Source organism: Pezoporus flaviventris, unplaced genomic scaffold (assembly GCF_033815535.1).
Source record: "Pezoporus flaviventris isolate CSIRO_AGI_PZ_B2104156 unplaced genomic scaffold, CSIRO_AGI_Pfla_v1 ptg000018l, whole genome shotgun sequence".
Classification (NCBI taxonomy): Eukaryota; Metazoa; Chordata; class Aves; order Psittaciformes; family Psittacidae; genus Pezoporus; species Pezoporus flaviventris.
This window is the reverse complement of record NW_026892566.1, coordinates 2,645,110-2,661,412: the sequence shown is the minus strand read 5'-3', so window position 1 is coordinate 2,661,412 and position 16,303 is coordinate 2,645,110. Positions and strand designations below refer to the sequence as shown.

General features: G+C 39.8%; 1 protein-coding gene across 2 annotated transcripts in view; it reads left to right on the top strand.

The window, feature by feature from the left end:
* LOC133270141 (neuronal acetylcholine receptor subunit alpha-7-like) overlaps window positions 1-9,961 on the top strand; it is a 57,258-nt gene extending 47,297 nt beyond the window's left edge. For both annotated transcript variants that reach the window (XM_061455077.1, XM_061455075.1), the window contains 2 exons: window positions 4,445-4,554; window positions 8,924-9,961. In XM_061455077.1, coding sequence (XP_061311061.1) covers window positions 4,445-4,554; window positions 8,924-9,448 — 635 coding nt within the window. In that variant the 3' untranslated portion in view covers window positions 9,449-9,961. The remainder of the gene's footprint in view (window positions 1-4,444; window positions 4,555-8,923) is intronic.
* The last annotated feature ends 6,342 nt before the right edge of the window (window positions 9,962-16,303 follow it).

Below are 16,303 nucleotides of genomic sequence, written 5' to 3'. Positions count from 1 at the left end.
AAGGTTTGCCTCCGCCCCAAAGCCACATCTTTACATGAAACGTTCAGACCTCAGGCCAGTCAGATGATTTGTTTCTACCTTAAACACTTTCTATACCTGAAAACTCAAGGCGTCCACTTGCACAGAAGTGCTTAGTAATTCTGATTTTTTTTTTCCATGCCCAAATAACTCCTAAATACTGCAAATTATTATTGCCTTCCAGCTCTCTCCAAAACATCACCATTAGGTTTGGATCAAGACTCTGTATTTTGCTCTGAAAGGAGTTTTGTAGCAGAAAGCATGGAACACCTGAAAGCTGGTGTGTGCAAAGAGTGTTTGAAAGGGGAATGTGGACTTATGAATATGAGGAACTTGCTTCCCATGATTAACATCCATGTGATGCTTGACATCTTGGCAAGATGTATAAAATAGTGCACACTAAAATTAAGTTGACTTGACCTCCAGGTAACAAACCTGCATTTCTTTCTTCTTCTGTTGAGCTCCTTTGCTTCTTTAAAAACCACACTTACTCGCTGCTTAGGGCTCTACTATCATCACTTACTTGCAGCTTGCCCCTCCTTGCCATTCGTTATCATGCCTACATTATTTCAGTAAGAATGAAAGTTTTAGGCTGTGAATAAGTATGTTGGCAGCAGATGCTTCAAGTGATTTCTTGCAGATAGTCATACAGCAAGTGAAGCTGCAAATTGTTAAGACAAGGAAGCAATATGGTGTTTGCCACCTCCAGGAGTTACAGATTGCTTAAATTAGGAGCATAAGGCATTAGTGGTTCTGACTAGAGAGAGAAAATGAGATTAATCTCCTGTTACATCTTCTGTCATCTGCTTGTATGCTCTCAGCTGCTGCCACTTCACTGTCTCTTTTTGATTTTGTGGAGTGCTTTCCCCCTTTCTGTTTCATGTTCATGTCTAGTATCTCGCTGGTGGCAGGACCCTGCTCAAGTTCTTAAGTGAAACAGAAGTTCTCATTTGCAGCAGCTGTTATTTTCATGCCTATGATCAAAGGCGCTTTTCCCCAAGCCATGAGTCCTGGATACTTTTTCAGTATTGAAAAAAAAAAAAAACAGTTTTACTTTTCAAACACGCACTTCTGTTCTTCAAAAGCATGTGAGAGGAGACGAGTTTGAAAACACAACAAAAACACTTTCCCTATGCCCTCTATAAGTACCGTAACTAAAAGAAAGACACAGCATCCAATCCTGAAGTCTTTCACTCTTTTAAGACAGAAGGTCCAAAAATGGTACTGGAGGCCCCTCAAGTTATGAATTGCAAGTCATTGCCATCCTTTTGATATAGGCAATGTCTGAAGTTGCCTGCAAGAACAAATAGCTGTTGTCAGTGATTCAACCGAGCATCCCAAAGAGCTTTTCCATTCACATATACAAAGCAGCATGCAGGTTCAAAAACACATGAATAGGTTCTAGCAATGTACGGTGCAGACCTCAGTATCCTTGGGGCATGTCTCTGTGTAAAGTTAGGGATATTGAGGGGCTCCAAACAAAGGTCTTCTGGTTCCTTGTGCTGGCCTGTGGCAGCTGTCCAGGGCAGAGGGTATGAGCCAGGGCATAGAGCAATGAGGCAGTTCCCCTCCAGGAGAGGTCTGTCCCTTCCCAGCTGTGCCTCAGAGTAGCTGACATACAGCAACAAGGTCCCTGCTCTTTCAAATACACTGGAGTCTGGAATTTCAAATGCTCTTTCAAATACAGTGAAGTTCCTTACATTGCCCATGGTGAAGAAATTTGTAAAGCATGCAAGCTGACCCATCCATACCAGGAATGATCTACCAGTAGCTCTTAAGTAGGATACAGAGAGATGCTTAGTGAAAGTTGCTGAGCATTTCCCTTCTGCAGTTTAAATGAAGTTTCTTTGTAAAATCAGATTTGCATTTACCCCTGCAAAGAGACACATGGGGTAGGACTTTGTGGGAGCAGCAGCTTCAAAGCCTTAACTGCATAACTGCTGTAGGCTTTTAAGATGGACTGAAAATACTGGCAAAAAAAAAGTCTGGTGGCTGGTCTGTGGCTGCCACTTGGGACACCAAAGCTCAGTACTTACTCCACTGCTTGTCTCCCATGCCACATCTCACAGGAAAGCATCCTGTTTCTGTGCTCAGCACATCAGTGGAGGCACAGGAACACAGTGTGCTAATACAGGGCCTTTTGGGGCTCGGGCAAAGTGAATGAAGACTGCAATCCTGTGGTTTTGAGGAACATGTTATCTATGCACATTGTAGCTTGATCCTTTCAGCACATAGGCTCCTCTGCTCACATGCTTACTGGAGAAGGTTGAGTCATGGTCATATCAGAGGTGGTGGTAGAGGTGAAAAGGGACAGCAGCCTTTGTAGCTTTCACCAAGTGATGGGCTTGTTTTGGCTGATGTGAGGATTAAAGACTGCCAGGAACAGAGATGCTGAGCCAGTGGACTGGAGGAGGATTAAGCCATGCTTTAGGGGAGGTGCATGAGGGCCTTCATCAAATCCCCAGTTAGAGATGTGGAAGGCTGATGTGGCAGGTGTGCCAGGCACTGCTACTTCCTTCCTTCCCTTTCACTGCTGGTTCTTCAGGGTTGGAGAAATCCAGCCCTAAAGTAGGTTTGGTCTGCTCCAAGGCTTTGGGATGCAAATGAATGTGAAATTCATTTCCCCAAAAATTAAATACAGCATCTGCAACTACCTGGGCTGCATAGGTCTACCTGCTTATTTCACAGATATGTTGTGACATTTGATTACCTGATATTGGTAATACATCTGAAGTACCACATTCCATCCTTACTTTCCAATTGAAAACTTCACTGTACCTTGAACAGAAGTGCTCCCACCTCCAAATGCAGATGATGGACACCCAGCTATCTTCCTTGCCTATCACCAGACAAACCATAAAACATCTTTCTTTATGCATTCACAGGTCCTCTACAGTTACAGTCTGTTCCTGATAAAACTGTTTTTCCTGTTTACTAGCAAGTCTTCATAGGTCATGCCCTCTGTTCCTGGGTTTATGGTGCAAAAAACTGAGAGTGTGAATTCCTTTGGTAATCATTGGCTGGGATCTTGAGTCAGATAATACCAAGTTGTTTCTAAATTGAATCAGGTGACTAATTTTCTAAGGATCTGTGAAAAATCCTAGCCAACATCATTTTAAATAGAGCATTTCAGGCCTTTGAATTCTGGTGGCATCAAAATGTGTAGAAATTATGGAAGAGATTTAATGACTTAATGGCAGTATTTAAACCAGAAATAGCAATACTGTTGTGTTTCTGTTACGAGGGGCATATGAGAATCAGATCAGCCAGCTTCCCTGAGACCTGAGTTCCTGTTTTACTCTACTTCTGCCTGACTGTTTTTTCATGAGCAAGTGCAACAGAGACCCTTCAATTCACCTCACCTTCAGGACTATTCTAATCCAGCTGCGTAATTTGTTTTGCCATGGAAAGCCATGCCCACCTCTTGAAGCAATTGCAGCATTGTTTTCAGGAAGGCTGAGAACCCCATTATTATGAACAAGCTTTTTGCTGCTGAGACAGTAGGAATCTGTATCAAGAAACAGCTGGAACAAAACTTGTCTTGGAGCTTGTACTGAATTTCTGGCTTTTTCTGCAAGCTGCAGGAGGAAGGACTGAGGAAGGGAGGATATTGCAGTCTGGGGCACTGTCACATGCTGTCCCACATTGCCCCATCGTAGCAGCCAGCAGTAATGCTCTCTGATACTTTGCCACAGCCGCCTTCAAATGCCATTAGCCCTGTGGGTAATTCTGCTTTACACTCCAGTGCATTAGCCTCAGTCATTGCTTGAGGAAGCTGTACTGCCACTTAGGAGATACAGCTTCAAGTCTCAGTTCTTGCTTTCAAGATACTGATTTCTTTCCTGTATGGCAGGCTTAAATTTAGTGGTAAGCAAGGGTGTAGGGTGCTTTCACAGGAACAAAAAGAAGTGGTCTTGAGGGGCTAAGGAGGATGCTAAAAAATCCGACTAACACCTTGTGAGCAGTGGTGGGGTGAGGGAGGGAGTGGGGTCTGGTGACACTTTCTGAGGGTTCCAGTGACACTGTGAGGACACTATGCAGCATCTCTGCTGGTATTGTGGTATGGATCAGCACTGGGGATGCTGATGCTCAGCTGGTCTTGTCAGCTCAGCTTCTTGCTGTCCTGGCAACAGGCAGGGAGATGGTTCTTTGCAGGTAGCTTTACATTCCTCTCTAGGAAAAAAAAAAAACAAGCAGTTTATGCCTTTCACTGGTTCTATCCCTTCCCTTGCTGGAGAGGAGATAGGTGAGCAGATACACTGAAAACCTCAAAGGCCTCAAATGCTCCAGCAGGGAATACCAGAGAAGAGGATGTTTGGATGTTACGCAGTGCTTCTCAAATGTAGATCTTAAAGCACAACCAGTGAATATTATTTGCCTTTTATTTGTGTTCTCTCTTCCTAACCAAGTCTTCTTTTACTTGCAGCTCAGTATTTTGCTAGCATCATGGTCATTGTTGGGCTGTCTGTGGTGGTAACAGTACTGGTTCTGCAGTTTCACCATCATGACCCACAAGCGGGAAAGATGCCCAAATGGGTAAGCAGCTTTGGCAGTAAATATTTAACAGTCTACTGAATGAAAAAAGTAATCTAAAAGCTAAAATAAACTAGTTATAGAGAGAAACAGTTGTTCTCCACTGATCTGAGCTGTCAGCTGCAGACAATATGTTTGACGCTTAAATTTGCTACTGGAGGGAAAGAGCAAACATACTAAATTTGGTTTTGCAGTATCTGTTATGAAGGTTTTATTTAAATTTACAGTGGGGTGGTTGAGTCATGGCAGAGTAATCTTGCTCAGCATCTTTACAAGTGTTAATCCTGTGGGTAGACTTGATTTCTGATCCCACACCAGTACTAATAGAATGTGACATTTCAAAGTACTAAACAAACACATACTAGTCTCTGCTGGGCCGAGTGCCTACTTTGTGCCTTTACAAAGTTTCTCACTGTAGTTCATGACAGAGCTGTAATCTCCTGAAACAAAGACAGGAGGTGAAGCCAATTGACTTCTGTCTACAACTCTTTCAGTTATGAGCCGGCTGTCTGAGTTGCTGGTAGATCAGAAACCTCAATACCACAGAGTGGTAATGGTGTTGAATACTGAACTCAAGCTGTGCTTCTCACATCTTTGAGCTCAGTTACTTCACCACCAGCAGAAACAGAGAAGCAACACTGCAGTGTTAGTCTGGCTGTACTAAGGAGACCCCTTGTCTTTCTTGGCTGGGAAATATGCCTTTTGCTGAACCATATCCATTTGTCTGTGTGGAAAAACAATTTTATCTGCTATCATCTGATCGGCTCTCTGTGCATTAACATGTGGACCCTCTTTCCTCTGCAGCAGCAGACTAGGTTAGCCCATTGAAGTCTGGTACCAATGCCAGCTGGCCGTTAGGAAGAATGGGTTACCTTTAGATTTTAAACTTAAAAGATAATGATTTTTTTTCTCTCTTTTCTTTTCCTAAGAATAGATTTTAGAATAAGCAAGGTATACTTTGTGTTTACAAAAAGCAAAGGAATGAAAGCAGAAACAGATACAAATGGTCACAGTTAGCTACCTACCGACCTTGGTTTCACAGAAGTCTGGTTGTACAACATCCTCTGATATCTCACTCACCACATCTGTCATGCTCGACAGTTATCCTGACATGATGTTGAATGTCACATGGTTACCAACATAAGCCTGAGCACAGAACAGCTTTCTAATTTAGCCTTTCTAAAAATAAACTGCAGCATTAACGCAAATTAAAAAAAGTAAATAAATAAATAAAGTCCACTAGCAATTAACCATACTAACAATTTCTTAATGTGCTGTATTGTTTAAAATCATCCTACTTTCAAAACAGAGGCACATGTGTGTTCTGGGCGAATCTGTGTGTAAGCAAGACCTGAGGGCACAAATCTCAGTAAACATACTTCAGAGGTCTGCACGGACAGGGTATGTGGCAGCACAACAGCTCTCACTTGACAATTTTATTGTTTTGTCTGTTTTTGAGGAGCCTAGACACAATGGCTCATGTTAAATGTGCTCACAGGTCCTGCAGGTCAGCTCTTGCTCTCTACCAGTCTCTTGCTCTCTACCAGTCTCTTGCTCTATTGGTTGGAAACTCAGCATGCAGCAGATTCTCGCTTTTGAGGAGCCTTGTTCAGTTGCCTAACAGCTGAACTGGCATATATTAAAAACAAAATGCCATTGGGAAGCAGAACTGTGGAAGCCATTACTGTGAAGCACAGCTGATAGGCTGTGAATGCTGTAGATCAGGCAAGCTGACAGGGTTGTGAGATCTCAAGAGAAAAAGGATGAATGCCAAGCATGTAGGGAAGAGGCTGACTCCACAAAAATGTGCCAAAACCAGACATCAGTTTATTGCAAAGCTCTAACCCTGATTCACTGGATATTGTTACAGGATTGTTCTCACCTCCTGATTAAATTGAATTAGCTAGTGGAGGAAGCTGTAGGGGAAGGCATTGGTCTTGTGTGGGAGCAATTCCACATCTATAAAATTTGACTGACTGCATTGCCTAAACTCCCACTTTCTAAACTATTTACAGTGGAGCATCTTTTTTTCCCCTGCTTGTCTCTCAAGGGCTCTGTGCTTGGCCTTTGAACCAGAAGGAAGAGATGTGCATGTTAGTATATAGCCTCTCTGTAGATGCCCATTTCTTCCCTTACTCCGCTGCTGAGAATTCTGCTTTCCTTTCTATTAATCTTTGATGACTTACTAAAGCCAACATTTTCCAGGAGAGGCATTAAATCCAAAGTCTGCAGTCAGGGCATTTGTTGGCTACTTGGTTGAAAAGTGAGAGCTGCTGGCTGCTTGGCACTTCTGGCAATGTCACCTGAACTAGCATGGAAAAAAGCATTAAAGAAAGTCCATCTAAGAAGCAGTTTGGGAACAGACAATCAGGAATGGGTTTCAGTGCCATACTATCATGCCTGGACTGTTTTCCAGCGACCCTTATGCTGCAGCTGTCTTCTCAATTAACTGGTATGGTAAGAACAGGTTGATGTCTGAGTGTCTGTTTTCAAGGAAATAGGCTTTTTGAAGTCTAGGCAAATTCTAGAGTTAAGAGTTAAGAGTTATTTATTTTCTAATAACAAAGTTTGTCTGGCTTAGGATTTTGGAATTTCACCGTACTGGATAACTGATTTCTCTCTCCCCTTTGCCACAGATACTGTTGATATATAGTTGCAATTAAGACCTTTATTTTGTTCCATGATGTTCTATTTTATGTCCATAAGCAGAGGACATTGTAATTAAGTAAGTTCAATTAAACGCAGGATCAGTTTTTTATGCTGCTACATTATAGTTTTCTACTTGTCTCTGTTGACCATGGAGGAATTAATAAAATATTTAAAGACCACAATGAAAACAGAATAATATGAATTACAGGAAAATAGTCTTTCAGGATGTAGTATAAAAGATCCATTAGTGGGAGAGAAGCAGAAAGGCTTACAGAAAATGGCACAGCCCTGTGGTTCAGGAGAGCTCACATTCCAGAATTAGAAACTGTAACCATCTTACACTGGTCGTTGTTTAGGGCTTTTGCTATTATTAGTCCCACCTGTGGTATTTAATGCCTCCTCCTTTCTGAAATGATGTTTGTCACTACAGCAGCAACTCAAAGTGTTAGCTATAGTTTTCCCATCCCTGCATCTGTTCTTTGTAAATACAGGAGACAACTAATCCTGCACCTAAAACAGCTTCAGAAATAAGTGTGGTGCTGAGTCAAACATGGCCAAAGTGACTGGAGCAGAATTAAAAGAGAGTCCTGGGCCAGGACTGCATCGTGTCTGTTCGCTCCTGGACATCAGATAATTTGACTTGTAGCCAGAATAATAAACTCATTAAAAAGCCCACCTACCTTCCCGAAGGAACTCTCACAAGCACACTGCAAATGTGCATTTTGTACACATAATATCTGAGGGACTTTATAATTACAAGATTTTACTGATTTAGTTAGCTGTCCTAACTAAATTATTGAGTTCCTCATTTCACGTTTTTAGCGCCTCTCTCAGAAAACAGTAGAAAGCATAGCAGGCTCAGATTTCAGACAAGACATCTGAAGATCAGTTCACTGGAAAAAATACTGGACTTATTCTCTGGTGTTAGCTTATTTGATGACCTTGACAAGAAAAAAAGAAATCTGTCATGTGCAGGTTAGAGAGCTTTTGTGATACACCAGAGCACTTGTACACCAGAGAACAGGGAAATGACAGCAGTTAATAACAGCATTCAGATTTTGAACTGCTCAAGTTAATTGGTTTACTAGTATGCGTTTTAAAGGGTTTGCTGTATTATCTGGCTGAACTCTTCAAAGGAGTGTTAAAATGACTTTCAAATTAAGAAAAAAAAAACAAAACCCCAAAACCAAACCAAAACCAAAACACAACAAGGAAAAACAACCAAGGCTGTTTATTTAAACAATAGAGATTGGGGTGGAGAATGTGCTAAACCCAGCTGTTAGCCAGTTGCATAGTGTGTGTTTTTTTTCAGCAGAACCGAATCATTGAACACACTAATATTTAGGTGTATCTGTTTCCGTACTAACTGAGAAATGGTTGAAACACATGCAGCAAATTTTGTGCCGAGGTCTGGGATTGTTTGCTAAAGATAGTACTTCAAGAATCATTTTGTAAAGTAAGATTTTACATCTCTTTTGCTTTATAAGCTAAGTGGGAATTCAACACTTCTATGTTTAAGACATATCTAAGAAAAGGTCATCCTTGGAAGGAAGCCAGATACCTCCCACAGAAAACAATTTCAAAGCAGATAGCTGGAGAACACAGAAGTCAGTCAGTCTTTCTAAAGGACCATACAGGCTAACTATAATAGTCACAAAATTTTTCAAAAATGTTTTAAATGCAGGGAGTTGCCTTTATTTCTATTATGATCACTCTCTTTCAGGTCCGTGTCATCCTGCTGAATTGGTGTGCTTGGTTTTTACGAATGAAAAAACCTGGGGAAAGTATAAAGCCCCTCTCTTGCAAATATAGCTATCCCAAGCACCATCTGAGCGTAAGCAGCATGGAGATGAATGTTCTGCCTGGCCACCAGTCCAGCAATGGCAACACGATCTATAGCTACCATACGATGGATAATCCATGCTGCCTCCAAAACAATGATCTGGGTAGCAAGAGTGGGAAGATTACTTGCTCCTTACCAGAAGATACTGACCTTGTTCAAAAGAAAGCTTTAACAGATACTATTCCAGTGATGATTGTGAAGATTCTGGAGGAAGTTCAGTTCATAGCAATGCGCTTTAGGAAACAAGATGAGGGTGAAGAGATCTGCAGTGAGTGGAAATTTGCAGCTGCTGTCATAGACAGATTATGCCTGGTTGCATTCACCCTTTTCGCCATCATTTGCACATTTACAATACTCATGTCTGCTCCAAATTTTATAGAAGCTGTTTCAAAGGATTTTGCATAAGGGTTTAAGATAAGCATGACCACTTAGAAGTTGACATTGCCAGTAATTTTGCTAGATGATATAACTCAAATAGAGAAGTGTACTTATATGTGCTAACATACAGAGAAGGGGATGAAAATAATTTCAGGAGGTAATTATTCCTGATGTTAGTGATTGTAGCTACTGAAAAGTAAACATATTGAGCCCTGTTACTTATTTCGTAGACTAGTGCCACGTGTAATTAGGTCATGATCTGTGACAAGTGATAGAGAATTTAAATCTACAGTATAGTTATTACAAGTTAACACTGGTATTAATGTACTACTATGATTTGTGAAATTTTAGACATTGCTAATAATTTAAATTATCATTGATGACTATAAGCTTTACAGTGTTTTGTTGTTTTCAGTATATTTGTGATTTATCATTTTTAACGTGGCTGTGACATTTACTTCTTGGATTTGATAGACATATCTCCACAGTCTTATGACGCTGTATATTGAATTCATGAAAATAAACTATCATCATGTTAGCTCTTAATATTACAGTGACTGGAATGTTTTCTCAGTAAATATGTTAACAGAGTGTATTTTTTTTTTTTTTAATTAGGAAATGCTGATTGTGAGGATGGAAAAAAATTAATTTTCCATTATTATATCATTATTGGTGACTTTTTAACTCTCTTGCTGCTTAACTGTTGTTGTCATCTAGAAACTCTACTTGATTTGAAATATCTCTGATCTCTTGGGATATGGCTGCCAACCTAATACTGGCTAACTCTGAGTAATTAGGCAAAAATGTTGGCTCTGCATAATCTGTAGGAAAATTGCCACTGATTTCACTGGTCTCAGATTTCATATTTAGTCAACACCACTGAAGTAGTATTTTTTGAAAATCCTACTAGTACAATCCTCTTTCCAGCTTGGTCAGTAGGGCTTGTTAAAACGCATGTGTAAAAGATTGATTGTATTTTGCTAAATTTTAACATAACAATGTTTATTATCAATTTATTTCCAGAAGTACTCTACTATAATGCCTATATATTAATAAAAAAGACTCCAATTATGCCACTTCTCTGGAAGATAAGGGCAAAATAGCACTATTTTAGATGGCAGCTTCTTTCCACTCACTACTGTTGGTGGGAATGACACCTCTGTTGGTATAATTCTATTTTGCCTACTGATCACATCAGAGCTACAAAAAGATGTGGGCCAATGTAGACATCTTTCATCTTTGGGCTAACACAGCACTTCTCTGGATGTTCACTAAAAGAAAGTGACAAACTGTTATCGTCTATGGCTGGCTTTCAATTTCCCATTCTCCCAGTGTTAGTGTACCAAAATTAACATTTCCCATATACATGTGATGGGATTCTTTCCATCATAACTGGTTAGAAAGAAAGAAGCAGATCATGTCACTATTACTCAATGGAAAATATTTCCATCTAAAAATTGATGGTGAAGCTAGTTGTCCTAGAGGCTGAAAAAATACCCCTTTAGTGTAAGCTGCTTTTCCACTTCTTCCTTCATTAGGTCAAGATGGCTCCCTTAAAGTGAGACTGAAGTGAGACTTCAGTGTAATAAAGATCACACGAATGGATTTATCACATTGGTTGGAGTTATGCTCGAAAAGGCATCTAAAAGCCGTTGGCAGTCTGACTATAGTGACCTGTTTTATCCTTCACTTGGCTTTTGCACTTCTCGCAGTTACTTCAGTTCTGGGTGCAGTTCAAAGGGGTAACAATGGCTTATAGCAAAAGCCTGTCTGGAAATTCAATCCATATTTCAGAAAGATCTTAATTTTCCTTCACAGGAGCATTAGGGCTCTAGCTGGTTTTAAACCTGCATGAGAAAACTCCTAGGCTTCTACTTCTTCTTTCTTCTTCTACTGTTTCTTTCTCCTGCCCATTTTACTGCTTCTACTTACAAAATTTGTCTCACTGAGGTACAGAATGCAATTCAAGAGGGGTTTAACTAATGAAAACTTCTAATTGAAGAGCAGAACAGGTCTGAGAGTTTGGGTTACTGATATCAGGCTTTGCTCTTAGCAGCTGAAATGTTCATTTTAATTAAATGTTTTTATTATGACGACAACCAATGGATAAAAGGTGTAAATATCCAATTTCTTCTGCAGCTTGTGAAGCAGGATGCCAAATGAACTGTAGAACACTTGTTCAGGGACCACTAATATTTTTGCTTGAAAATCTCTATTTTTGAAAGTAATCTCCAGTGACAGGATAAAAAGATAAAAGCTAATGTTAAAGCACACAGTCACAATAACTTAGCATCATAATGCAAAACATGTTTCCTTACAAGAAACACAGAGTTATTGTATAACAGTATTATTAACTGGATGACTGTATCTTTCTTAGGATCAGGAGGAGGGTGGAAACTATCTGGAAACAATAGTGAAAACTAATTTCAATCACTTCTTTTACTTTATAGAAGCCAGTGCAAATAAAATATTCCATTTGTAGATTACTACCTTATTATTACTACCAATCTACAGTTAGATTGCCAAGGCTAAGTTGTCTTTTATAGAAATGTCATAAAACACAAATTCTGCTAGTGGTATGTGGTTTAAAAATCCTTATACTAGGTTGAAACTGCTTGCTGCTCCCTTTTTCAAATGACAAAGTGACGCAGATTCTCCTGACATCCAGTTGTCACTTGGCCTTTTGGAAAGTAATAACATTTTAGCACAAAATAGTATAAAATGGCACAGAAAAATGGTTGCTGTACATACAGAGCACTATAGATTACAAAGTGCAAAGCATGTAAGACTTTTCTGAGAACTGCAGTACACTTTGAAAGACGGATGCATCATCTGTACATCCTGATTCACAGCTCTTCATGGCATCTCTAGTTGGTGTCACAAAGTACCTGTCAAGGTATTACACGATTCTGAAAGAATTAAAAAATACAAAATTGATTACAAAAGGTAAATGGCAACAAGAAACTAATCCATAATATCCTTTACAAAATCCAGGCACTTAAACAAAAGTTACGTAAAGAATGATGGTAAACCAGTACCAGTCCCTGGTAACAAGGCAACATGATAGTAAAGGTCTTTGTGCACTTTCTCTTACTGAAAAGTACACTGTTTCCCAGAAGGCATGATAGATTTCTCTAATGGAGGTATTCAAGCGCAGGAAGATGAGAAACTGCCCTGATTTATTCACTGAACATAAAAAGCTGTAGTTACCATCAAACATAATTTTGACTTGGTTCACAGGTTACCTGTTTTTTTGAAGCCTCTTACCTATTTTGACTCCTAAAACTGTATGTTTTCCATTTTTGTTTAAAACTTTTCATCACCCTTGAAAGTTTGCTATTTTACCTGCCACCATGAGCAGTATGGCTGTGTAACTCCTGACAGTGAATATCAAGTATTTACTACATTAAAGTTACATAGTTCTTTCATTCAACATTAACTTTCGGGTAGTGAGTAAAACAAAAAAGGAGAGGATCATAACCTAAACCCATTTTCTTATTCTAAATTACCATGTGCCCGGAATAAGAAATGGTATAAATCAGAATAATGTTAATGGAAAGCAGGACCAGTATGGGAACTTTAGACAATGCGAGTGTCAAACACAGAAATAAATAGAGTTGAAACTGAGTGAAATACATTTCTTTTTGTGAGTCTCCTCTTAGCAGAATTTTGAAGAAAAATTTGAAACTCAGTGAGCTTACGTTTGGTTTAAGAGGTTGGGCTGTGCAGTGGTCCTTTGGCTAGAAGACTTCCTTTTCCCAGAATTAGATATCCAGTTTGGAATTATAAACAAATCAAACTTTTCTTAGTCTTTTTTTCTCTTGATGACATGCAGACTAAGGGAAAAAGAACTCAAAACATACAAAACTCTAAATTTTAAATTATATGCTCAGAAAGCTATCCTGCTTGCTTTCTTTTGAATGAACTGGAGGCTATCAAGGGTCTACTTAATACAGGTTTTGGGCAGAAAAGAGTAGAAGTGTCTCTGAGGTTTATATTTGACACAGCAGCTGTTAAAGCTGGATTTAGAATCATAGAACCATAGAATAGTTAGGGTTGGAAAGGACCTTAAGATCATCTAGTTCCAACCCCCCTGCCGTGGGTAGGGACACCTCACACTAAACAATCTCACCCAAGGCTTCATCCAACCTGGCCTTGAACACTGCCAGGGATGGAGCATTCACAACCTCTCTGGGCAATCCATTCCAGTGCCTCACCACCCTAACAGGAAAGAATTTCCTCCTTATATCCAATCTAAACTTCCCCTGTTTAAGTTTTAACCCGTTACCCCTTGTCCTGTCACTACAGTCCCTAATGAAGAGTCCCTCCCCAGCATCCCTATAGGCCCCGTTCAGATACTGGAAGGCTGCTATGAGGTCTCCACGCAGCCTTCTCTTCTCCAGGCTGAACAGCCCCAACTTCCTCAGCCTGTCTTCATACGGGAGGTGCTCCAGTCCCCTGATCATCCTTGTGGCCCTCCTTTGGACTTGTTCCAACAGTTCCATGTCCTTTCTATGTTGAGGACACCAGAACTGCACACAATAATCCAGGTGAGATCTGCCAAGAGCAGAGTAGAGGGGCAGGATCACCTCCTTTGTCCTGTTGGTCACACAACTTTCAATGCAGCCCAGGATAGGGTTGGCTTTCTGGGCTACAAGCATACACTGAAGCCGGCTCATGTCCATTTTCTCATCGACCAGCACCCCAAGTCCTTCTCCGCAGGGCTGCTCTGAATCTCTTCTCTGCCCAACCTGTAGCTGTGCCTGGGATTGCTCCAACCCAGGTGTAGGACCTTGCACTTGACATGGTTAAACTTCATGAGGTTGGCATCAGCCCACCTCACAAGCGTGTCAAGGTCCCTCTGGATGCCATTCATACGTATCAACAGAACCACAGCGTATCAACAGAACCACACAGCTTGGTGCCATCGGCAAACTTGCTGAGGGTGCACTCAATCCCACTGTCCATGTCAGCAACGAAGATGTTAAACAAGACCGGTCCCAACACCGATCCCTGAGGGACACCACTCGTTACTGGTCTCCAGCCGGATATTGAGCCATTGACCACAACTCTTTGTGTGCGGCCATCCAGGCATCCATCACAACTGCTTTCTGTCACCATTTAAAATGGTCTTCAGATCCCTAACTCCATCTCCTCATTAAGTTTGTTGAATTGTACAAATAATTCACACGGTCTTTCTTCTGTCCCAGTACAGTAGCAAGAGCAGCTGTGCCTCAAGTGCTTTCAAGAAATTATCTTAAACCTCCAATAACAGAGAATTCAATTTACCTAACATATCATTACATATTTTATCACTGCTTGTTTATCTCTAGCATATAAAGGAATCTACTAAACTCAAACACTTAAAAAACACCTTTCGTATGAGAAGGCGCAATATCAGGATTGTTGCTGACCTAGCATCATTAAAAAATATATTTATATTGATAATCATGATGATTATTAGCAATCAAAGTACCAAGGATCATCCACCGTGACAGTTGTAATACTGGGAAGATCATGTCACGGTTATGATTTTGGAAGAAAAAGTTTCTTACTGCTTCAGCACATAGTCAATTTCCTCTGTGAAAAAAACCTCTGAGTTGTTACAAAGACTGTCAGTACTTTGCCAGTATAGCTTTTCATTTAAGGCAATAAATTAGTAAAGACCTTCCCAAGTAAAACCTAGCTTTGACACAAACCAGATAGATTCCTCTAACTAAAGGAAAAAAAATGGCAGGACTAGTGTCTAGACAAAAATAAATGCAAATACAATTAAAATGTAACAAAGGACAGAATAGTAGGAAAAAAACATGCAGGCATTCTGATGGTAAACTGTAAAAAGAGTTATTATTGCAGAAAAGAGAACTTTGAAAGATTGGCAATTTCAGGATGCATACTTTTCTCTTACAAGCATTATATCTTCTTGGGTTTTTAAACCAATTTGTTACAGAAAGTGGGTTATAGATTTCAGATGAAGGACAGGAATAGGGCAGTGTGGCTTTTGGAGTACCTATTGCCTTATATAGAAAATTATTTTGGTAGAAATATATTTTTTGGTTATACAACATCCAAAAAGTGGATGCTTACGCAACATTGTACAGAGGGATGTCCACTGAGTTCTAATAAAAATAAATTTCAAAATTTTATCTATAACATTCTTGGCTTTTATACATGACATTGCATTCTAAAATTTTCAGGGCACAGCCATTGTTTACATTCAATGTTAGAACATATTTAATAAGGGGAAATTGTACTTTGTAATACCAACATACTTTAACTGTCTGCATTTCTCAAGGTTACAACTGTGTATTTAGCTATTTCTGGAAGAACAGTATCTTTCAAAAAGCCAGCAAATAACACTTTTGTTTTTTCAGAAATTTCATGTCCAAAAAAAAGGAAAAAAAAAAGCATGGGGGAAAATATTACAATGTGAAACTTCTGGGGAACAAGAAAAAGTAGGATTGAGGATATTTCAGGTTCAGGTTTCTGCAGTCCATGAAGTACAGAATTATACTACACACTGATGTAACCTTCGCTCTGCCCTCACGCAGCAAGTTCTGAAAGTAACTTTAAAGCAGCTCCCATCCTTTTGTGTTCTATCTGTCCCAATGTCCAAAACTGAATACTATACTAAAAGTATACTATATTTCTATGCATTCATACCTATAAATACATTTTGTCTAACATGAATTTCATTTATGTTTCAGCTTGTGTCTGACAAGATCCATGTGCAGCTCCCAGTACATCGCACATAGGAGGGGTCTTTAATGGCAACGATGGGGGGTTTCACATATGCTTTTGCCTTTTATCATATGCTTGGTAGTTGAAGAGATTCGTGCCCTTACAGAAACCCTAAAAACAGATTTACCAAAATTATTCTAA